This window comes from Platalea leucorodia (genome assembly GCF_965183815.1).
Source record: "Platalea leucorodia genome assembly, chromosome: 9".
Taxonomy (NCBI): domain Eukaryota; kingdom Metazoa; phylum Chordata; class Aves; order Pelecaniformes; family Threskiornithidae; genus Platalea; species Platalea leucorodia.
The window spans coordinates 44,108,213-44,132,540 of NC_138831.1; the positions used below are offsets into that span (position 1 = coordinate 44,108,213).

The 24,328-nt window shown below is 45.7% G+C and overlaps 1 protein-coding gene across 5 annotated transcripts in view; it reads right to left on the reverse strand.

Moving 5' to 3' along the window:
* Positions 1 to 1,584: 1,584 nt before the first annotated feature.
* The window catches only part of AKAP13 (A-kinase anchoring protein 13), a 205,397-nt gene continuing 182,653 nt past the window's right edge, over positions 1,585 to 24,328 (reverse strand). For 3 of the 5 annotated variants that reach the window (XM_082321821.1, XM_082321824.1, XM_082321820.1), the window contains 16 exons: positions 23,121 to 23,267; positions 22,261 to 22,511; positions 21,510 to 21,635; positions 21,288 to 21,405; positions 20,501 to 20,749; positions 18,214 to 18,290; positions 16,659 to 16,840; positions 16,494 to 16,576; positions 16,002 to 16,181; positions 15,099 to 15,263; positions 12,925 to 12,995; positions 12,356 to 12,400; positions 11,145 to 11,195; positions 10,294 to 10,743; positions 8,190 to 8,502; positions 1,585 to 7,350 (listed from right to left, as the gene is read on the reverse strand). In XM_082321821.1, coding sequence (XP_082177947.1) covers positions 7,301 to 7,350; positions 8,190 to 8,502; positions 10,294 to 10,743; positions 11,145 to 11,195; positions 12,356 to 12,400; positions 12,925 to 12,995; positions 15,099 to 15,263; positions 16,002 to 16,181; positions 16,494 to 16,576; positions 16,659 to 16,840; positions 18,214 to 18,290; positions 20,501 to 20,749; positions 21,288 to 21,405; positions 21,510 to 21,635; positions 22,261 to 22,511; positions 23,121 to 23,267 — 2,558 coding nt within the window. In that variant the 3' untranslated portion in view covers positions 1,585 to 7,300. The remainder of the gene's footprint in view (positions 7,351 to 8,189; positions 8,503 to 10,293; positions 10,744 to 11,144; positions 11,196 to 12,355; positions 12,401 to 12,924; positions 12,996 to 15,098; positions 15,264 to 16,001; positions 16,182 to 16,493; positions 16,577 to 16,658; positions 16,841 to 18,213; positions 18,291 to 20,500; positions 20,750 to 21,287; positions 21,406 to 21,509; positions 21,636 to 22,260; positions 22,512 to 23,120; positions 23,268 to 24,328) is intronic. The other 2 variants (XM_082321822.1, XM_082321823.1) reach the window with 2 other exon arrangements.

Sequence of the window (24,328 nt, forward strand, 5' to 3'; positions counted from 1 at the left end):
ATTCAGCAAGAATTTGGTTTTCTACACGGGATTTGTCATCAGTAAATATGCTCTTCCTCCTCCCATGACCAATGCCCGTTTTATCGTAGCAGCCTGGTGAATCAGCGCTGCCAGCAGCAGCCGTTGTTTTACCACAGCAATGCAAAGGCTTGGGGTAACCCAAGCAGCGCTTTTGTCAGGCATCCAGGCTGCAGGGCCAAGAGGGGCCACAGGAAAACACGCTCTGTGAACGCCATACACAGGAGCCGACGGGTTTTTTTATTCGCTTCGGTAAATAGGTGAGCTGGGACGAATGTGAACGCAAATAAAAGGAGGGCTACTGAACAGCCGGTGAGATAAACGAGCTCTTTCATCTCCTGTCTCACACCCAGGGAGCTGCCTGTCTCGGAGCGAGCGCTGCGTGACAGGGCGTAGGCTTGGGTTCATTGATGTGATTCAGGTTTTTAGAACAGCACATGCAACACAGACGTGAGGAGGGGGAAAAACACATGCAGTGCACTGCTGGCTCACGGGGCACAGGAGGGTGGGCTGGCATTTCCTAACAGCTGGTAAGAAACAACCCAAAACCGCCAAGCAGTGTTCACGTCGATGACCTGAAGGCTTTGATCAATACCTTTGATTCTCCTCAAGCATCCTCTCTTTCCTTCCTCTGAAAACAAGTGAAATAATGGGTGAAAATGAAGCAATTCCTCTGCCTCAAAATCAATACGCAGAGGATGAAGGGCGCAGGTCTCCCTGCTCCTTCCACCTGGGGAGAGGGTGCTCCAGTCCCGTGCAGCACTAGTGGTACAGCGGCAGCCGTGATTGTTTTTCCAGGTAAAAGAAAATAATGGTGGAGAAACTCCAGCCATTGTGGTCCTCTGTGCCGGTGCCTCATCGTGCTGCGGAGCAAACTCTGCTTCGGCTCTGTACTTTTGGCACCCTCTTCTGCCTGGACTGATGCCTGCAGCCACTGGGAACAGTACCTTCACCTCCCCAGGCGAGAGGAACGATCTGGACACCAGCTGCGGCGTTTCTCCTGGGCCTCCTCTTGCAGGGGATGTGGAAATACGTAAAGCACGCTGCATCGTGGCTGCAAACATCTCCCCTTCTCTCCCCATCCCTGTCCCTGTGATGAGACACGGCACCTCTACTTCTCTCAGCCAAATGAAACACCCCCCCCCCCCGTGTCTAGGATCTGCTGAAGATGCAGAGCTGTTTTAGCAGGTTACAGAAACTCTGCGCCATCAGACAGCAGCGGCGTGCACCAGACTGCCATTTATCTCAGCTTATGGAGCTGAAGTGGCTGAGGGAACGGCTGTGACACTTCCTCTTCTTGTAAAAAGATGAAAAGCCCTTGTATGTGGGGGGGGGAAAACCCAAGCACCTGAATATCATTATGGCCATATGCCCTTCAGCTAAACGCAAATCTTCTAAGAGAAGGAAAATGAGTTAGAGAGTCCAATGGGTGCAGACTGGAATCCAGATGATAAAAGCAACGCAAACATTTGATTACAGGTAGGGTTACAGCTACTCATTCAGCCTCGGTGCAACAAAGTCAACCACAGAAATACAGAAGGTGTGGAAATAGATTGGGGTGAAATCTCAGACATAAATTTATTCAGAGGAAAAATGACTTTACAAGAGGCTGATGCCGATAACTAAAAAGGAAGATAAATAAAAGCTTGTTATAAAACCTAATGGTTTCTGGCAAGTTACAGAAAAAATGCAGAATTTTACATTTGCTCACTTTTTACATAATTACAAAACACCATACAGCAATTAGCTTTTACCCTATTTTTTAAAAATTCTTTTTTTCAACTTTTTTTTTTAAACTTTTTTTTAACGGGTTCAACATAAAAATGCAAAGTACATTTTTCTTTTTTTTTTAAGAAACAAACCAAAAGCAGAGGTATATCATGTTATTATAATACACCTCCTCAATGCTCTGAAATACCAGTGCACTCAAGTGCATTCTATATTGGTACAAAACAAACACCAGGCTAAACTTTAACTATAGGTGAACTGAACTGGACATAATTTTTATTTTTTTTTTGAGTCAGTGTTTAGTATCGATAAAGAAAATAGTAAAATACTTTAGAGCATGGAAAGGATGGATACCTATAGACAGCTTAAATACATACGAAGCTTACAGCTGTATGCAAAGCAGTGAATGTTATCCTGTTCCCCCCTCCCCCCAAGCAATGGAAGCTGAATATATTTGGGCAAAGCATCAGTGTCAGTGAAATGCGTGTGGAAAGAAAGGGCACCGAGCCCTGAAAACGCAGGTGGGAAGGGAGCTGGTGTTACGCTTCCCATCACTCAAGAGCACAAGGTGTACGAGATTAAGCCAGTTCAGCTCGCCTATCTTTAAAACTTAGCTGCATCACTGGATCAAGGATCACTGATTGCTGCCCCTTCTGACAAATGAAGTAAGAGTTATGAGCAGCAGAGGAGGTTTTTTTATTTAAAAGGGTGCCTTAAATTATGTTAAATTCCCAAACCTGGCCAGCAGGCAGAATAATTTCCAGAGTTCTGGTTAACAAGGAATGTTTTGTGGGATTTTAGCAGATATTCTCCCGTGCCCCCTGCCCAGTCCTCCCTTGCCCCACACCACAGATATTCCAGACAGCTTCCTTGGGATTTGGCACCTGATGAAGCTCTTCTGACTCGGTGGCATTTGGAAGGACTGGATTTGGGTGTTTCAGCAACAGCTTTTAGATACCCTAGTGCCTCAAGGAAAGTGCAAAGATAATCAGACTCTATGGATGCTCTTGCCTTTGAAAGGCAGTACAAATCTGCACAAGCTAATGGCACTACTGTGCTTCTCAGCAGTGGTCAAACTTCAGGAGTGAAGAGTCCACCCTCAGCAGTGGTGAGAGCTCCTGCCCCAGGGATGGCACCTGGGAGGTCTCCCAATGGCCTGGACAGTAAATAATAATATAAAATAATAATGGAAAGGGCCTCACTTCACTTATTTGGTTGTATCCCCGACACGTCCTTTGCTCTGTGTTTCTCCAAGGAAAAGGACGTGTGGAGGGCAAACCGCTGGCGGGACGGCTTCCCTACCGGCAGCAGAACCTGCTGTGAGGAAGGTGATGGTGACACCAGCATGGGCTCTCCCGGGGGATATACCCGAGCCATCAGAAGCCAGTTCCTCTGGTCCTGCCACTCGTCCTGTCTGCAGTGGGACTGTAGTCAGATTCACACCCACTTTGGTCTAAAAATAATTAATACAAAAAGCTGGCCCTTCCTCCCCTCCTGGGGTAAAGCCAAACCAAACCAGGAATATGCCTACTTGCAGCTCGGATTTTGCTGGGGATGCAGATGGGGGAGCAATGGCAAAGCTGATTGTCTCCACGTAACCAAAATGAAAAGGGACAAGACCAGTTCCATTTAAAGTGCTTTATGGCATCAAACTGACATCAAGTTACATGTTGAGATGATCACTTCACTTAAAAGAAGCTAAGGCCAACCCCACACAACTCCATCGAGTCTCACACCATTCGCTACAGCTACTCTCTATGGCTGGGGTATTCTGGCACCCCCAGCTAATACTGACCACTTCTGTACTTCATTTGAGACTGCGCGCCCACTTCCCCGGTCACTGGAACCCCTTCTGCTGGGCAGTGATAAAGACCGGGCTAAGAAAAGCCCAAGAAAAGAAGGTCTGATTTTTCCCCTCCATGAAACATTAGCAAAAAAAGCTCTGAGAGCCCTTGCAGGGTCCTCTTCTCCCTCCAACAATACAGGCTTTGCACAGACATTATTGAAGCTGCTCTGTGTCCCAGTAACCCCATGCAAAATGGGGTGGTTTGGGTGCTCCAGATGGGATCGAGGGACTGGCTCTGGAACCAGATACAGCATCAGGCTGGGCTGAAGAAATAACATGCTTTCAGTGGATGGATTGAAAGGTTGCAGGATGGATGCCAGGTGTGGAACTGGAGTAAATGCAATTTTAAGGCCAGGAAGAGGAAAGGCTTTGGTGCTGTAAAGCTGGGACCGTACTCTAGCAGACAACCCTCGGCAACCTGCAGGAATCAGAGCGGGAATCTGACTCTGGGAACCTATGCCAAGCCTTTCCACAGAAAACCTGAGGGGGCAAAAATAAAAGGCTGAAGAGATAAAACCAAGCCCTCACCTTCCTAAAGGTGGAAGAAGGAGGAAGCCGTGTGGGAGTAAAGGCTTCATTCCAAAAAAGTGAATCATGCAGTAACATACATCCTCCAGGGACAAAGGTCTGTCCACCAGAATTTAAAGACACAAACAGCTTTGATGTGCAGTATTTCTAGTCAGTATATTTCTGATTCACGCACATGGTTTCTTTGACAAGGAACCATAGGGACCTGAGGAGATCACTTAGCAAATACTATTTTCACCTAGGGCACTGAATGATCTTTTTGATTTGCACAGGTCAGAAGAGATGGTCGAGCCAGGCGGAGACTCAGCCCTGCTGCCCTGGGTCACGCGTCTCCCTTTTGATGCATTCCTCGGAGCCATGGGACATTCCAGTGTTGCGAATTCAAGATGCGCTGGGACTGGGAAAAAGACTGAGGGATGAAAAGAAAAGCCCATACTGGCAAAGGCTATTACAGACCGAGGGGAACTTTCAGAAATATTGGGGACCCGATTTCTGTTTACGCAACAGTAAATGAGCCATGCACTGCTTTGGTTTCCAAAAATTTCAGCTTGGCACATTCATTTTTGCAGACATATAGATAGCAGGGCAGAAGTTATTTTCTAAAATTGGTGTGTGTCTTATGAAAAGGGTAACACCACAACACCAGCACATGCCTCCTTCAGCTCCTTTCAGGTTCAGGAGAGCTGTCTCTATCCCCCTGGAGAAGCGACCGGACCCTCACATCACTGCAAGATGCTCCATGTTTTGCTTTTTCCTTTGCCTCCAAGAGGTATGAGAAAACCTAAAAATATTTAAACAAGGAAACTAACTGATAGGAGGAGTCTTGTCTGAAGTCACTGCTTCTTCTTCCAGACTTTTTATTGGCCCAAAGATGCTCTGCCTTAAAGAAAGCTCTCAGTTGAAATTGTGTAACTCTGGGCATGGCATGCACTGCTAAGCAGCACTGGCCAAGCCCTGGTTTTGTAGGAATCAGGGAGATAAGAACACTTGGTTTACCAAAATCTTGGTAAGGAGAAAAAAAAAAAAGGAAAGAAAAAAACCAAACCACACCTCAAACCCCCAAATAAATCAAAATAAAAAGTAAAAAGAAATAAAAAAATAAAACCAAGTAAACTTCTTTTAAAAAAATGAACTCTTTCAAACAAACAGAAAGATAAATATTTTTTGCAAGCCCTGCTTGCAATTAAGAACAAGCACCAGATAATATTAAAAAAATCAAAATAAAGATAAATCTCAAACCTTTTTCCTTTCTTCCTTTTTTTTTTTTTTTGAGTCTTAATAGTTTAGAGAGCTTCAAAAGCAAGCAGGTGGTTTAGGATTCCTGCACTGACCAAGACAGACCAGTCTAAGCATCCACCTCACCATCAATGCTGCTGATACTCATCAGCACCGAACTCTGAAAACTGCTGCGGGTTACTAGCTTGTGAGAAGCCAGAGAGCAAACTGAAATCAAACAATAGTGCAAGAAGAGACTTTTTTTTTTTTTTTTTTTTTTTTTTTTAAGAAAAACTGGTAGGAAAGGAAATGCATTTGACAGCTTCAAACTCTGAGCAAACCCTTAAGCTATTTTGAAGCTGATAGTGTCTCGTAACCATTTACAAATCCGCTCGGGCAATTCCCCTGAGAGGGTTTGGAAGAACAATAATTTTGGAAGAAAGTTTGGCTTGCTGCATTTCTTTTCCCCCGCTGAACACATCCCTGTATTCAACAGCTGTACAAACACCTGACAGTCGGCATAGCGAGAGCCAGCCTCAGACCTTCCCCTTCCGCTGACGGCAACACGGGGACACGCAGACACTTTCACCCTAGCGCCCACGGCGATGGAAACAGACCTGCCACGCTGGACCGCTGGACCTGTCCCACAGCATTTTTGTCCCTAAGAATGTATTATCTCCCCAGAAATGGTTAATAAGTGCACAGTATCGTATAGGCATAGGAACTAGGAGCCGCCTCTTTGGAGTTTGCTCTGCATGCAGCACTCAGTCCCCTGACCTGCGACATCTCGCTGAAGTGCTCTGAAATTGCTGTTGTCTCATCCTGCCTTAGAAACGAGCAAGGGAAGCTGACAAAATCCAGAGAAACAAAGCCCAATGCTAACACAAAAAGTAGGGGAAGAAAAATACAAATAACAGAACAAATGTCCCTAAAAGCAGATTTTCAGCCATCTCTCTAGTAAGTCATCAGACTTGTAATGAAGGGATGTCAAATGCAACTGGAGAACTATATACTGGCAAAAAACCCAATCTTTACTTAGGGGATGGGAAGGAGTGAGCCGGAGCTCAAAGAGATTGTGTAAAAAAACGTTGCTTAGAGTTGTTCCCACTTGAACACTGTTTGTTCTGGCTCCCTGGGGTTGCCTTACAAGCCTACTGAATTTCTCTTTTCTGCATCGTTTTAAATATAACCCAAAGATGTTCTGCTTGATTCTGGAAACAGTTTGACATTTAAATCCTCTGCCCCATGGAAATCTTTCGGAATTACTTTAAATTTTATTTTTTTCCTCTGAATTTTTGTTTTGAACGCCATTACTGCTTCCTGGTGTAAGGTACCTTTCTGAAACCAAACGGTCCATATACCATGAGCACAAAAGGGGAGTGCAAGTCAATGGTGTTACACTCGGAGCAGTAAGGGCAAGATATTTAATATCTACACACTCCCTGAAAGTCATCAGGTATCATCTATCCCCATGGGCTGGGCTAAGCTTGGCTGTACAGACTGTAAGCATATCCCAGTGGATACATAGATACATATATGTATATATACAGTATATCTATATATGCCAGTGTGTACGCACCATTTGTAGAGTCCTAACCTTTTGCTAAATGCTTGGTTTTGGTTACGTTCCCCAGAAAAGGGGAATTTGAAGGCACAGAACCCTTAAGGCTATGTTCTCTCATCCTTTAGCAGTAAGAAGAGATAGAAAACATCCATCCCAATTCATTTAACCCAAGGTTTGCACAGAGAGATGGTACTATTTGCTGTGCAGTCAGCCTCTGTGGTGAGAAGTCACACAGAACCACAGGAGAGAGGCCTTTTCCCACCACTTAACAGACTTCTTAACATATTTTATTTAAAACCTCCAGATGCTTGTCAGATGCAGGCACCAGCAGCGTGCTGTGGAGCGGGCAGGGAGATGTCCACTGTACCAATGCCGAGAGTGACCAATGAAACCGTCCATGCTCAGCAGAAGATCTCCTCGCCCTCCGGAGGTGCTTCTGACGAGTGAGAATCTGCAGCACAAAAAAACAGACGGGAATCACTATGGGAATACAGGAATACAGCAGGCAGAGCAGGACTCCGCACACATGGAAACCTCACTGTCTGCCCAATCCACTGGGCACCTTAAAAGACGTCCAGTTCCCTGATGAGCTACCATGACATTACATCTCATAATTGCTGAGCTTTCCTGTGCCCAAGTTGGAAAACATCAGTGAGTTAATATGGATAAGCTGGTCATCTGAGGGCGTGAGATCATATTTCATGTGGGTCAGAAGTTTGAGCTGCAGAACTGAGTCCTAGTGGGATGCAAAACTACCAGGGGAAAAAAACTGCATGTTTTTTTTTTTTCAGATCAAGAGACAAGATAGACCGGCTCGAAGGGAAGGGAGAGGCCAACAGAAGGGTTGCAGGTATCACTTCCAAACTACAACAGAGTTAAAGCAGACAGCAATGCCGCAGGGGCTGCAACAGCCAGGAGCATCCCAGCAGCAGCTCCTGAAAGTACATACACCGAAGCAGGACATTTTCTTTCTCAAAGCAGATCAAGCTGAAAAATACAGGGAGAATCCAGCCTGTGGAGGCTGCTCAGGATGGGATGGGGAAGGGAAGGAGCAGTGAGCAGAGTGCGTCCCTCGGACAACCCCAGGGGCTGCAGAAGAGGCAGAAAATCCCACAGAGAAGATCGCTTCAAGCTGGGAACTCCACTCATCACAGCTGGTCTTCTCCATCCCTCAAGTGTTACCATCCACATTCAAGGCTAGATTTCGTGGTTTCCACAAGTTTGCTGGCTGGACAGAAAAGCCAGCTCACCGACCCTGAAAAAACACCTATGACCCTCCCTGACACTCACCAGACTGTTGGGAGCGATGTCCCCTGCCCTTTTTCTTCTTTTCCTTCTTCTCCTTTGGTTTGGCTAAACTGAAGAGGCGGGTAGGCATCTGGGGCTGTTCCTCAGCCGCCTTGTTAGTCTGGTTTGTTGTGCTAAGCAAATGGAAAGTGCTTTTCTCTTTGTGTGTCCTTGAAAGACTGTTCCTTTTGGGGGAGACAGACAGTTCTGCATCAAAGTGCCCTTGTTTAGGAAAGGAAGGGCTCTTCTGCTTGGAGGAGTCATCGATGCTGGAGTGGGAGGGGACTCTTGCAAGTTTCTCATGTAGATTTGAAACCTATGAAGGAAAAGAAAAGCATTTCATTGGGGCATGAAAGAAGCTAGCAGAGAACCAGGATAGAAAAGATGTTTCCCAGACCACTGACAGAGACAGAGTTTGCTCCTTTCACCATCCAGCCCATTCACCAACTAAAAAGTGGTCCCCGTCCAGGCACAGCAATGAGAGAAGAAGCCCTCTCCGTTTAAGATGAAGAAATGAGGCATACAGAGAGTAACACTCCAGTATATTTTGCTCCTACAAGTACTATGCTATGTATCAACAAGCCAAAGGCAAATATTCTTTAAGATCTCAATACCCAGACTCACCCTGCATCGTTCGCACACACAGACGGTGGCAGAAGGCCAAGGAGAAGTGTGCCTCTCCGGCAGGGGAATGCCAGCACACAGCACCAGAGCGGCATGTGTCAAAGGAAGCCTTCCCAAGCAAAAGATGAAAGCAAAAACATTTTTCCTGATATTTTTTTTTTTTTCCCCTAACGGCTGTCTCAGGATGTAACTGAGCCCGCACATTCAAAGGGAAGATCAAAACAACATCTCAACAAAGCCTCACCAAACCCTCTATTAATAGCTCTGAAATGTCAGTAAGATACCTGCCTCAAAAAGGTGCTTCCTTCTCCTGATCCCCCAGGCCTCGCAGCTATTTTACCTCTCAGCCTCTCCCATAGCATCCATGCCCCTCACATGTCTCCATGTGCTTGATGCTGGAACAGCTTCACTGTGTGCTCAGAAAACTTCTGGCCTGATCAGGAGCCGGGGTGGGAGGGAGCAAGCCCTCCTCTGATGATTTGCTTTTCAGAGCTCACTGCTGAGCTCTGCAATTAGTCCATTCAGGCACCCAAAATCATTTCCATTCCACAATCCAACGTTTATAAACTAATTCTGCTACAGCTCTAAGCAAATTACATTCAGAATTAGTCAGTTACAAACAAACAAACGATCAACAACAGGCTTAAGGTTCAAATTCAGCCCATGTTTTGCCAACGGATGCTTGCTCTCCTCAGCCAGACTGCTGCACAGTTATAAAAAAAATAAACCCCAGCTTGCTGAAAAATGCACAGAGCAGGATCTGCGTGTGGGCTTTTCTTTCTGGTTGTGGACAGCCAGACACCAGAAGCCTCTTGCAGCACAGTCAGGACCTTTGCTCACTGAGCACCAGACTGCAGGTGCCCAGTCTCTTTAGGACAGGGACAATGCCCATCTCTTTGCTAGATATTAAGAATGCTTTTGGAGATGGATGTAAGTGGACAAACAGCCCTCCCCTGCAGTTATCAGCCTTGCAAGTGGCTTTCATGACAGCTGGAGGGTGCAGGTAAACCACAATGCTCAGGCTGTTTCCGAGCAGGACGTCTTATCTGCCTGACCGCTCCCCAGACCTCAGCCCCCGTGGGGTGAGGGCCAATGTCAAAGGCAGTATCGACTTCTTGGGATTGCCTAGGGCATCCTCTCTGCAAGTCAGCCACCTCCGCTCTGTCGTCCACCAACACACAGCACAGAAAAGCGGGCAGAGCTCAGGCTGTTGTAACCACCTACTGCTTAAGACTGGCCAGGCAGCCTGAATACACCATGTTGCATCAACACTGGCAATGCCTCAGCAGCTCTGGAGGTGCAAGAAATGCAGCCCTGCACATCACGTGCAAGGAAAGAGCCAGTTTTAAATACCAGGCCCTGCATATCTAGGGCCAGGCTGGCGTCAGTCTATCACTGCTGGCATGCAGTTGGCCCAGGAGCCGGCCGGGAGCTCCCTGCAGGGAACGGCTTCCCCAGCAGCCTGGCTGTTGGCATCATTCACCTGGTTGTGGTCAGGCTCCTGCCGCATTTGAGCTAATCGCTCCACATCTTGCTTGAACTGCGCCTTCTCCCTCTCCAGCTGCTTCTGCGCTGTGCGAAGCCTCTCCAGGTCAAGCTGGTAGGAGGCCTTCTTCACCTGCAGCTCCTCTCGCTCCCGCTCAAGATCCTGCCACCCTCTCTGGACCTGCTCCTCTCGCTGGGCCAGGTGGGCCTCCTGCTCTGCCAGCTCCTTCTCCCGGACTTCCCACTCCTTCTCTTTCTTCCGCCTCTCCTCCTGGTGCTGTGTCTGCTGCTTCTTCAGGTTGGCCAACTCCTGGCGCTGCTTCTCCAGGTTGCGCTGCTTCTCCTGCTCCAGCAGCGAGGTCGGCCGGAAGAAGCTTCGGGTGAGAGCCCTCTCGCTCAGAGCCAGCTTCTGGTCCTCGATGTAGGTGTCCTGCTGCAGCACTACACCCTAGGAGAGAGGGGACACAGATCACTGAGGTGCCCTCTCCATGGAGAGAGGCTCCATCCCTGAAAACCTCAGAGTACTGTATTGAACCCCTTCCTCTCCCACCAAATTCACAGCTCAGCACTGCTGCCTTACGGCTGGGCTACCAGAGGATGCTGGCAGAGCATCTCCCCCAGCAGCTTCCCAAATTCAGGTGAGCACCAGTTCACTTAGGCAGCAGCTCATTCCTGTGACCTGCCGGCACGCTGCCTGCAAGCCGGCCGTGGGGTATTCAGCCGCACAGGGACATGACAGGCAAAGGGGAAGAGGAGATGTGGGGTGAAGCGTGAGTGGCTGTTGCTGGCTGGCGGGATGCGCAGTTCGGGCAAGCGGCATGCAAAAGCAGGATGAGCGGCCAAGCCTACCTGCAAAGCACTGAGCAGCTTATGGAGGCTGGTAATGGTTTGGAGGACCTGCTGCGAGAAAACAAAAGGGTTGCTATTAGATCTCCCTGGGTGCCAGGGTATGCGTAAAGCACCCTCCTTTTCCACTGTGACCCACCAGTGGGTTTGACAAGCTGTACAGCCATCAATCTACACCTTCATTTTTCTCACTCTTCACTTGCAATGACTGCATCATCCCCCAGTACACAAATACATCCCTTGGACATCTCTCAGAGATGCCTGGCATCATCTTCCTCACTTTCCTAGCCATCAGCGCGGCAGGGAAGGAAACGTCTGCAGAAGAACCAAACGCCACAGACCTCATGGGAACTCCCAGGCTGTCTCTGCAAACCATTTCCCACAGTATCAGCTTGCTCAAGAACAAGCAGAGTAATTGGGATGAAACCTGGCAGTTCACTTAAAAATTTCAGGGCAAGAACTTCAACGGTTGAAAAAAGAAGAAATCTTAAAATGAATGTGGACTATTTGTCGTCTTCCACCCCTGGCTGACCTATTCAAGTCGCACTGTCATTAGACAGAAAAACTGCAATACAGCAGGTGTGTTCATGGAGGCTCTGAAAATACAGGTAAACGTGAACACACCGTGCATCAATACAGAGCAAGCTACTTTGGAGTGATGCCCTATCCCTAAATATATTTTTAACCTAGCTAAAAATTTTTCTGAATCTCTCATATCCCGGAACTACTTTTAAGAAGAAGAAAAACCACTGCAGTATTTGCAATAGTGGTGCGATAGTGGTGCGATAGCCAGGATTAAGAGAACTGCTGCTCATTCTGCCATTAATGCTAATTGGGAGTTATGAATGTGTATCAAAGGGAGAACAGAAATCTAATTGCCCCAATTCACCGCACCTGCAACATAAAATTAAACTCCCTCTGTCTGCAGATGCACAATAAATACAGCCCTGTGCATCCTAGTGGTAATTAACCCTTGCTGCCTATAATCAGCACAGATCATCCTGCTGGCAAGCAGATGACAATCAGTGAATTCCCTGTCTGAACATCCAAGGTTAAACAAATAAATGGCACAGTGGGTTCAGCTTAATGTATTTAGAAAGTCTACATGCGCTTCAGCAAATGAAATGTATTTTCTTCTACATTATCACCTATTGAGACAAATTCACTTGCCACTTAAATGAAGGAAACAGCTGAGCAACAAAATCAATTCTTACCTCGTTATTCCTTTTCAACATGAACATCAGATTAGCATTTCCACCCTATGAAAAGATCACAGATTTAATATGAGGACAAATGAGAAATCACAGCAAATGTGTTCTGAAGCTGAACTAATGAGAGACACATTAAACCCTCCCTCCATCTTCCATTCTGGGAGAATTCATGCATGTTTTTTAGGCAAGTTAAAACCATATAAAATAAAATGTTAATTAGGTATCATTTTGTAGTTACATGATGGATCGATCCACAGCAAGAATAGGTGCAAGGTTATAGTCGACCTTATAATTTCAATAACGATGCATAATTAAACACATGCTTTAGCTGATCTGCAGCCAGATGGCAGATAACCTGTGCCACAAAGGAATACTACTGATTTGCAATGGTTTTCAAGTCAGGATTTTAGCTACAGCAAAGCATTTTTGGCTGCATACTTCCAAATTTATTTATTTTTAACTTATTAGGATTCATCTAATTGTCAAGAAATTCAGGCATTTTTCAAGACTTGAACTTGAAAATCTCTTGAAATCTGAACTCAGTGGCAGCAGACAGATAAAACGAGCGATACCTTCTTTAAAATGCTGTCCGACTCTGTTCTCCGAAGGTCCTGAGCATCATCGCCTTCATCTTTCGCTCCACCTAAAGGAAGAAACCAGCATTGACACTGGTTATTCAACATTTTAAATCACAGATGAACTTGCTAACGTCTGAGAAATTTAATTCAGGAAACTCAGATGTTTCACGAAAGGAGACACAGAGCTCTTGACACTTCAACTAAATGCATTTGCTCCCTACGTATACAGAACATGTCAGCACCACCAGAAAAAGTGGATCTGAATTCAGATTAGGTTCGACTTTGGTTTCAGACAATGTGCTGATAAATTCGGCACACTCCTGTTAACTGGTGCTCTGTCTAGCCCCTGCACTGCTGTCTACTACCAAAGAATGCTTGCTGAGAAGACCTGAGGCAGAGTAAGAGCAGATGGAGAACAATAACAGTATCACATCAGGGTATATTATTGCAGGTATGGTTTCAATGCCTCTCTCGTGCAAGTGCAACTTACAGCTGGGTCAGATACCGCTGTGCGGTACCCTGTGTAATTTTATGCTAACAATTTATCCTTAACCTTAGTTATCAGAAAGCTGTATCTTCAAAGGGACAATGGACTTCTCTTTCTACCTTCCCCCTAGATGGCTCCTATCAGTGCTCCTGAGCAGGACTGAACTGACTTGCGGGGCCAAGAGGGCTGCAACACTCCACCTGCGCTGCCCTTCTGCTCACGGGCGGCGAAGGCGTCACACGGCTCTTTGGTCCTCTAGCTCTTGCCAAGACTCTTGCACTCCCCTTGCCAGCTGAGATACAGCCCATGGGGAAAACCCACACCTGCAGTGGTAACCTCCCTACTGCCACTCTCTTAATGACTGACAACTTTACGTACGCCTGTACCTGCAGCAACGTGAAGGACACTGTGCCTAGTGCAAAGACCCTCTCCTCCCACCACCCCCCAGGCAGGCTTTGCTATTAAAGGCTGACCCTCAAGTCCTCCTAACAGACCTTCTCTCCTGCACCACATCCTGGGACCTTCCACCTCTTTGCAGGAGGAAACACCTCCGTCCTGCTTTGCTGGAGGGGAGAACGAAGGGGAGTCAGGTTATAAGCCTTGCCCAAGGTTGCACAGGTTGTGAACAGAAGAACTGGAGATGAAAGCCAGGTTTCATGCCTCCAGCTGAACAAACAGGCCCTGCATTCTTTTCCCAAATTCTCCCAAGACCCTACAACTATTGAATTACCATCTAATTCGAAAGAGGACATTTCTACAGAAAACCTACAGCTGGGCAATGAACAGCCTGAGGTCGTCCCATTCATCGCTGCAATAGAGAGAGGCACAACCCTAAAAAAAACCCTCCAGTGTGAATATATTTGTCATTATGATGACAAGGCCTGTGGAGGGCTTTGCAGCTTTCCAGCAGAGCTGGGAAAACCTCTACATACTTCTCATGTCTGACTGTCTAGAGCTAACACTGCTCCCTTAATGCAGAAGGTCAGACGAGGTCCAACGATCCCAATGCTGAGACAGACACTAGCGCAGCAAAACTGGCTGTATTGGGAGTATGAGTGAGACCACAGAGAAAGGAATTTGAGGACAGGGAAGTTTCTGATGACTAGGGCAAAGAACGAGAGCATTGGGAAGCAGCCAGCTATGCAGCTGAAATAAATATTCACACATTTCTTTGGGAGAGACTTAATTGCAGGAATAACACATGCAGTTGTATGTGGAACACAAATGCATAGAGAGCAGAGCCAGGGAGAACGTGCTTGATTCAGCAATATCCTCATCCATTTGCAAACGCAACAGCACCAGGCTCCTGCTGGAAGATAATTGAAGAATGAAGAACAAAGCTGCAGATATTACAATAATTACATGAAGAAACTAATCTGTTAAGAAGCCAAATGCTTTCATGTGGCATGTAAGTAAAGAAGTAAGGATGATTTAGAGAGAGCACAGAGACAGAGGAGTGAGCAGTTCAGATGTTTAATCCTCATGTAGCCATAGGTTCTCAGCTACCATCATTCCACCTCTACATAGGTTTTTTTCCCTGATCTGTTATTTAATCTATCAACTATTATTGGAGAGGAGTTGAGAAACCCAAATCACCAGCTGCTGGAGTCCTTCTGAAGCAAGGGGATATGATGACATATATTATTAACAAATGCTGATGTGCACACATGCAACTACTCACACTTGGAGGCATTCATCTGATGACTGTCAAATCCTCCAAAAGTTTCTGCCCTTCTAGGGAGAGAGATGGGGCCAACTCCTCCTTCTTGTTCCATGGCAGTGCTGCTGACCTGCTGCCCGAGGGCAGTGCCCAGGCTCCTGTTCACCAGGTCTTGCAGCAGTTCAACTGATAAAAAGCAATGATATCTCTGTTAAAGACCACCTCAGGCTTCTGAGCTGTTTTCATCCCTGCCTGAGCTCAGGTCAGCAATTCACATGGTTTGCTGTACTAAGAAACCATGTGTCTATGACAATAATATGAACAGTACACATTCCCCCTGCAAAAACTCAGTCTGCCTGACCATTAACTCCAATTTCTGGAGCTCTACACAGGCTTACACCTCCCTCTCTTCCTCCAGGCAACCCTGGTGTGCTCTGACAACAGCATTTAATAATTTTTAGCGTCTCCAAAAATCACACCAGAAAGTTGCCCGAGTTTCCATCTACCATTGCCTTTGTCAACTGACTTGCCTGTCCGTTGCAGGCACCACAAGCGCCTGCTGGAACCCAGGCCCTGCTCTCACACCTTGCTGAGACTGAAGCACAGCAAAAGCCTGGATGGTCCAAATTTCAGCCAAGGATAAATCCTGCACTGCTCCTGACCCCAGCGCAGATTCAATGCGTGGTTGTTCTCTGTGCTGACTTCTTTTCTGCCCTCTTTCAACAGTTATCAATATCTGCTTCCTTTCCTAATCCTCATTACCTATCCCTGAGACAATACCGTGAGTAGCAGCATCTCCTTATCTATGCTGTTATTCTGACAAAGAGAAGACTTCCCCTGCAAAACTGGTGCTTGACAACTGATGGCTTCACTGAAGGTGGGTCCGTTGGTAGTGTAATTAACGTGTCACCCTGACTTGCTCACCTTCATTTATTGCAGTTTTCATAATGGCCTCTCCTTTTGGTGCCTCTTCTGTGTTGGCTCTGAAGAGCAGCCTGGAGCCTGGCATGTCCTCCTGCACAGAACTGTCTGCCATGTCCCGGAAGATCTTAGCCTTCTCCTCCAGCAAGAGGAGGATCTGCTTATCCTTCTGCTGAAGTTGCTCTGTGGGGGTGAACAGACAACAGAGATGAAGACAGAAAATAAAAGCTTCAGCAAGGAAACTGAGTGATTCCTGAGATATTGGCCCCATCTAGTGGAACCTCATGCAATTCTGCACAGCAACGGCAGTCAGCAGGCTCAGGAAAAAAATTAATGCAAGCAAGGTGAGGTGCAAACAAGGATTGCAATTATTTGCTGGATGCAGGATTCTCACTTCTTTGAAAAAAGTCATAGCTCGACCACAAAACCCAACACAACAATTCCTGTAAATTTTTCAAAAACCGCTCCCCAGCTCTGTCCCAAGCAGGATTTTACCTTTCAGTCCTCTCACTTTTGCGTCCGACACTTTCTTTTCAAACTCAGACTCACAAGGGACTCCTTCGTCTTCATCTTTATCCCTGGACAAGAGACATGTCTCAATTACTACCAGAACATGACTACGTGCATCACCTGCCTTGCAAGAACAGCTTGGTAGCTTACATGGTGTTCATTGTGTCTTGAATGATCTGTATCCAGCCGTTACGCTCTTCTTTGGAGCTGGCATGGACTTCCACCATTTCGGGATCTTTTACACCCATACTGATCAGGAACAAACCCTTCTCTTCATGAGCCACTTCTCGTACGATCAGCTTCTTCAGAGAGATCACAGTGGATTTCTGGTCCTTCAGATGGAAAGAAACAGGTGAGGAGGGTGAACAGGACTAGTTCCCAGGTGCAAATTAGCATTGAAAAGGTCCTAATAACCTACCGCTACCTCTCTCAGGTTGTAAACATTTTCTGCACCTATTAGCTAATTAAAGAAATAAATCATTTTAATGGGGTCAAAGAACAGGGAAGGGCTTGCTTTCCTCCATCAGTTCTGTAGGAAAAGCAATTTCACCTTGTTCCATTTCAACAAAAAATTAATTTTAAATTGACTTTGTGGTTTTGCAAGCTCTACCATATTTTGCTCTAACTCCAGCAGACCTTTGATCTCATCTCCTCCTGCCCACACGCTCTCTGTCACTAATATCACAGCTCCTTAAGCTTAGTGCAGCTTGCTAGCGCCTGCTTCACACACATTATCTTCAGAATCTCTCCCTAGGATGGAGTAACATCTTGTTTTCAAATCCCACAAAACCCCTGCTGTTCTCAGACACTTAGAGCTGACTCCTATGATGGAGAAGGCTTGTGTGTAAGATGATGTTCATTGTGTGCTATGGTTTCTGTGTAATCAGCCTGCTTGGTTAAAACCTCCCGTTGCTGCTGCGTCATCTGCATATGAGTCAGTCCCTTCGTGCATTTTACAGGATGCTACAACTGGGGTGATGGTTAGCAGTTCACTACAGGGCCTTGTGCACACATCAGCTCCCCCCCCGTGTAGGGCACTGAGTCTGTGCAGATCGTTGGTGGAACTGGAATAACAAATTATCAGCTTTCAAAATGTTCGAAGAGTGGAAAGGTCACAAGGTTTAGCCAGTCTAGACCGTGCCTGTAAGGTACAGCCCCAACAGACTCAATTAGGTACTAGGTTTTCTTCAGCAGGTCAGTGTGCCTAGCCCTTTTATGAGGCCTGCCTTCAAAAGCTAATGTTTTTGGTCTTGTGCATTACAAATATATTCCTCTGACATTTATTTTCAAGCTGTTCTGTTGAATTTACTGCAGTGGCATTTCACCCCCCTGGTCTCCCGTAGTAGCTCACAATGTATTAGGACATTTCCTTCTGCTAAGATTCATTTTTACAATGTTTTCATTATCCCATTGCCCCCTCCCACCCCAAATCACTGCTTCAATTTGCACAAACTGAAAAGGAGTAAGTGTATCCAGTGACAGGCAGGTTTTCAAGGCCAATTATCAGCTGTGCCAAGGCACTGCAGAAAGGGGAGGTGGGGCATGAAGACATGTTTTCCTATCAAAAAGAATGGAGTCTGCTCAGCAAACGAAAATGTTATAAGCAAGAAAATTGTTTAGCGCGCAATGGCTGGCTTCACTGCACAACACGCATCAAGGGTCTCCCACATAGAACAGGGAGGAGGAGAAAAGGTTGAAGCCTTACCAGTGAGGCGAAGACATACTTCTGGTCCTTCTCCTGAAGGAATACGAGCATGTCAGAGAGGAGAACAGCCTGGACTTCTGCAAAATAAAAAGCATACCAGTGCAGTGTAACCACACAACCTACCCCGAAAAAGGTTTCTTTTAATAACAGCAGTGCTGGGGAGCGGTAGGGCTGTTTTTGCAAATCCTGGAAGCGGAGTCAACCTCCCAGTTAGCAGGAGGAGCAGGGGCAGCTCCTGGAGATGCTGGGCCTGGTTAGCTCTGAACCGACTTTATGTTAAGCAGAACACAACAGCACCTGGCAAACCTGCAGGGTTTTCTCTCATCTGTCGGAGCAGGGGTGCTCCTCTCCAGCCACATGCTTTCTAACAGTTAGGACACGGGCATAACAGCGAAAGCTAGAGACGTTTAATGAATAGAAGCGTTGTTTTCTCAAACAATCAATATTTTAGCCCTTGAGCAAAATATCTGCACAGGAAGTTTTGGGTTTTACGGTTCTCTTGATGAGTGGTTTGCGGAGTGTAAATTATCGTGCAATAACAACATTTGTCAGCTGCAGTTTCTTTCCCAGGAAATACCGACTTCAGGAGCCACCACTAATTCTGCTCACAGACAAACACAACTCTTGCCGACTCCAAGGGGAGCCGACAGAGCCTGCGTGAGATGCAGGACCTGGCTTTCTTTCACGGGAGAAGGAAGCACAACATCAAGCCAACAGAGGATTTTAAATCAGAATACAGCCTTTTCCCAGAGTACCCGTACAGCCTTCCAAGTCTCCCAATAACATATCATAAAGTTGCACAGCAACTACCAAGTATAATGCCCCACCCAGAGCCCTCAGTACAAAGAGTTTTTGTGTAACGTACTTGGGAAATCTTGTGACAGAGACGAAGCAAACCAAAAAGTTAAATCATCCTGTGGGTAATTCCTTCCATTCTGTTTTGGGAAGACAGGATCCGTTCCAGATAAAAGAACCACCAAACTTTAATCAAGCTGCAAACTCAACTCAAAGATCTGGGAAGTTTGCAAAAGTCGGCAGTTGACTCAGTTCTTATCTATCGTCTGTGCACTTTGCAAGAGGGGAAATGCTAAAACCCTCTAAGAAAAGTTCTTCCTATACGTCTCTGTGCCCTATTTCAAATCCTGCAGAAGAGCCTGAATGTGTGAACTAGCTACTCTTTCCCTGGGCTCTGCAGCGTGTCTGCAGGACTTGCTTTCGCTGGGAGCTTGCACTACAGATGGAGATATGTTTATGCATTTCTATGACGTAGAAATGCAAATGCAGCCTGTACTTATCACAAGATTTCACAACAGCAGCATAGCTTGCTTCATCCACCATCTAAAGTCAATGGTTGTCTCGGATGCCTAGAAACCATCTGTAAACTTCCTGTTCCCAAAACCTCAAAATAAATCATACTCAATATGGAATTTTGTGTTATCACTGCACAGTACGGCACCGGGCTACCAGTCCCCATTCATGCCCAGGTACCGTGGTTTAATCAGCTGATGCTGGAATGAGAAAAGGAAAGCCCAGCCTTCCTGCCAAGCCTGAGACACAGCCCTGCCTGCTCTTATTGCTACCGCGGTCCCAGCTGAAGGCCTCCTTGGGAGATTTAGTGTTTAATTCAGTAGAGAACTTCAGTGCTCAGCAGAGCACGGCACCTTAGAAACACTATTTCCACCTGATAACAAACAAAAAGCAATTAAAGAAAACATCGGCCAAACAAGCGGCAGCTGCAGGGACACCAGAGCCTCTCCTGAACAGTTTGCATCGGCAGCTCAAGAGCAACAAATGCCTGGGACACCTCTCTGGAATCCCAGTGAAACCGGGACGGTAACGCCGGACCTGGGCAGCCCTACCACAGACCTCAGAGCAAAGGCAAGGCAGTGCTGCTGGTGGGCAGAGCCAGAGGGAAGCTGAGGTTGGGTTTCTGACGCTGCGAGCACGCTTCCTGCAACCGCTGCACACGCGCGTGGCGGTGCGGAGATCTGACTCGCTGCTCTGGGCAACTGCAGCCCCATCGCGTTCTCCTGGCCCAAAGGATCCCCCAGCGACTCCGCTCCTCGGCCGAGGTGTCACTGCAACGCAAGCCTTCAGCAGGCATGCGGTCACCAGGAGGAAAAAAGCAGCTATCACCCCTGAAGCATCCCAGCATGGGGAAAGCTGCTGTCAAAATCTCTCAAAGCAGAGGAATAAATAAAGGCTGGAGACACCAATCTGAGGACTAATCCTACATCCAGAGAGGGCGAGCTGTATCCTCCCCCGGCAGAACGCAGGGTAGTCTTACCTTTTAACCGGCCAGCTGCATTTTTTAGTGAAACAGGCCCATCTCGGATGAGCTTCCGATGCCTCAAGTCCTCTCTTGCAAACATCTGGCCACTCTTCATCCTCATGATGGACTTGCTATCCGTCCGGTTGTAAATCTCACCAAGACGCATTTTCTTTTCATAATTGCTGACTTTGCTATTGACTGCAGCAATCACATCTTTAACGAGGTTTAATGACTGAGTCAAGTCTTCATGCTCCACTTCATTTTCTTTGAACAGAAAGAAAAACACCTTGATTTCACTTCATCCTTGTGGACTCTTAACTTCCTGATTTTACTTCCTTCCTTCCTCTTCTCCCTCCCAAATTCCCACATTATAACTTTTTAATACTTTCATGAGACAGGCTGCACTTTTTCCCCTTAAAGAGTTTCACAAAACCTTTCACATATATGGGTGAGGTTGGGGACTATTCCAATATACTTTGTATATGAGATAGTATGAATGAAATGCACAAATTAACCACGTATTTTAGCCATTACCAACAAAAAGCAAGCTGGGAGACTTTGGAGTCTAAGCACGTTGCTCCATAATTAGCTACAGACAGACTTATAACAACTAAATCAAGGCACCCAAATAACTAATCTTAAATGGAGATATGAAACTGGGTTATCTCATTACAGCGGTGTGAGACAGTAATGACTAGATTAGTCGGTCTATTCTAAGAAAACCTGCTTCAGCTGAAAAGGATCCAAGATATTTACACGGGAGGAACAAACACACGCTTAGAATAGAGGAACTGGTCCCTACCTTTGGTGTACTGCAGTATCCTTTGTAAAAGGACCGGGTACTTTGTGATTCTCTGTGTTACCAACAAGATACATTCAGAAATCCCAAGACGCCTCACCAGGGAGCTGCTCATTTTTTTCTAAGGAACAAAGATGAAAATTTCAGTTCTGTAGCAAAACGCTCACAAGAGTGCAGAAAGGACATACTTTTTCCATCGACTATGTCTGTTCTACCAGGTCCTACCTTGACAAATGCCTGAAACCGCTTGTCCTTTGAGTACAGATCTTTGAAGTTATTTACTGCCTCATTGTGATGCCCGCAGAATTTGCCGTATGTTTTCTTCATTCGCTCGGCACTCTCACCGGAGAACTGCAAGACATGAGACATGGAGGTCCAATTTGCACTGAGCTCCTGGTGTGATATCCCAGCAGCGCCTGCCAGTCTCTCAAAAGAACTTGATGAAACCAAATTGGTCCAAAGCATCCTAAACCAGGCAATTAGATCTCTAGAAAGTAAAGAGCTGAGTTTGAGACTTCACTGTGTTCACACAACGCAAAATTTGGGATTCTACCTCACAGGGCTTAAAAGCCAACAACAAAAAAGTCAAGACAGACAAAAAGAAGCAGGGAGAAAGCACAGATAAAGAAAAGTAAAATGACCCACGTAAAGTTAAATAGCGGGTCAGTAACTCAGCCAAGAAACACACTGGGCACATTTTACTGTGGGCTACTGCCTACCCTCCAGGCTATGGTCAAACCATTCTGTGACTGTCAGAGAATGCTTCTCTTTCCCACAAAATAAACTAATTTTCATCATTAGACCCTCCTCTGAAAGAGCAAAAAGTGCTTCAAAAAGCGGAGACAGAGGTTTTTACGTGTATGAAGAGTAAACGTGCCATCAGCTGTGATTATTTAACAGGCATAAACAGGAGGGAAGGAAGAGCGCCTGGTTTCCAGCTGTGCTCTCAGAAGTGCAAGCATTTTCCAGCACTTACTTGATTCACTAGGATGTCACCTATCCTCTTGATAACAAAGTTCTTTTCACTTTTGTCTGCCAACGACTCCTTCTTCCTTTCCAGAATCCGCTGGAAGAAGTGACTGTGGATGTGCAGCAAGTTTTCCAGGCAGGGAAAGATCTTGTCCACGACTTGTTGATCATACTGCAGTTCTTTTAACATCCCTGCGCTGTATACATCGTTCATGATCTTCAGGGTGCGGACATGATGCATTTCTGTCTGCATTAGCTCTGTATAGGATGAGGACAAGGTCAAAACCAAGGGCACTGTAGAGTACATGGGTGTACAGTACAAGGAAAAGCTGCCATTAGAAAGCTCTTCCATAACTGGGCTTCTCTAAGTGGCTTCAGAAAATTTCACGTCAGGTATTGAGTCATCAATCAACAGTTTCATGTGTGGGCGACACAGAGGGGCAGAGGAGTCCCACAATAAAGAGCTTTGGACACTGCTGCTGAGGTCTGAACCTTCATCTCTGTTATCGGCTCCTTCCTAACACTGCCAGCCTCAACATAGCCGCTTTTTCCATACAGGACGGCTCTTGCATCCAGCAGGAGAAGACTTCCTAGCTAGCTGCTCTGCTGTAACGGAGTTTAAATGTCACCAGCAGACAAATGATGAGAGGCAATTTCTGGTTTTTTTTGACAGCTTCCAGATACGTGAAAGGCAGAAACAAAGCTTTCAAAGAATACATTACGTTTCTAAGAACTTCAAGAATGGCTTCTAAGGAAACCAAGTCAATGTTCTTATTCACTGACCTAAAGCTTCCTAAATCCATGCACGTGAGTATATCAAGAAACTATCTACAATGACTGAAAAATTAAGATGCAGGTATCTCTCACCATAAATGACATCTTGCCGTTTGACAACATCTTTGTTTTGCTGCTGTAGGAACTTGCTGTCCACTACCTGGCTCCAGGACTCTGCCTCCAGCTGCTTGGAATCTAATTCCAAGTCTCCCATCAGCTGTCCTTCGTTCATGTCCGCACCTTCACAAAGCAATATAAGTGCCATTAAGATGTGGGTAACTTGTCTCATTTGAGATTTCAGTCTATTCACTTAGGTTTAGGCTTTCTCTGTCGTACCACAGACATCACACACATTCTCCTTTACTGACATAAAAATGATCATATGGAATTATACCATGTAAGGACCAGGTTATGAAAAGCACTTTTAAAGGTTATTTGCTAGTTGCACAAAACTAGTTCATGATTTTCACATAGACTAAATTCTAGCTCAGGTAAAAGACAATGGATTCTTTATCTGCAATGCAACAACATTGCAGATAAATAAAAAACCACAACACCCAGCTTGTGTTCCTTCATTTACATCACTGAATCAAGGGAACTTAGACTTATGTGAAGTCTGTGTTTTCAAGCTTAGAAAGCCAGAACTGATGTAGGTAGAATTGAACGCTACATATGTTACATACACACATATCTATCTTTAAGAAAGACTGCTCATTTGTGCAGGAACTAGGAAATTTTCTCTTGTCACCATGAGCATGCCCTTGTTTAGTCCTTAATAAAGTAAGACCATTCTGCTCTTTTCAGGTAAATATTGGCTAAGATGTAAAAATATTGATTATATCCTAAAAAAAGCACCATATAAAAATATTTAAACTTAAGAAATTAATTTAAACTGACTTCACTTTCAAACCCACAAAACTAAACAATATGGTTTTTCCTTCCCCACTCTGGGAAAAATACAAAACACAAGACATCAGCATGAAAAAGGTGACAGAGTGCAAAAATCTGTGGCTGTACGAAAGGGCCAGAGGTGCAGAACAAAAGAGGAAATGTACGTCCCTGAGCTAAATTCCAAGTAACTCAACTGTAACTGAAACCTTTTAAATTTTTTCCCACAATTCAACAAGCTAAAGAAATTACTATGTGGGGCTTTGTTTTAGCGTATCACACGAATATTCTAAGATTAAAGTAAATGCAGTTTAATTATCCATTAGAAAGAAAAACTCTTGCTGAAATGCCAAAATGGAATTTCTATTTCTGGAAAGCAGCACTGAGACCTTCCTGTTGCTATAAATGCCATG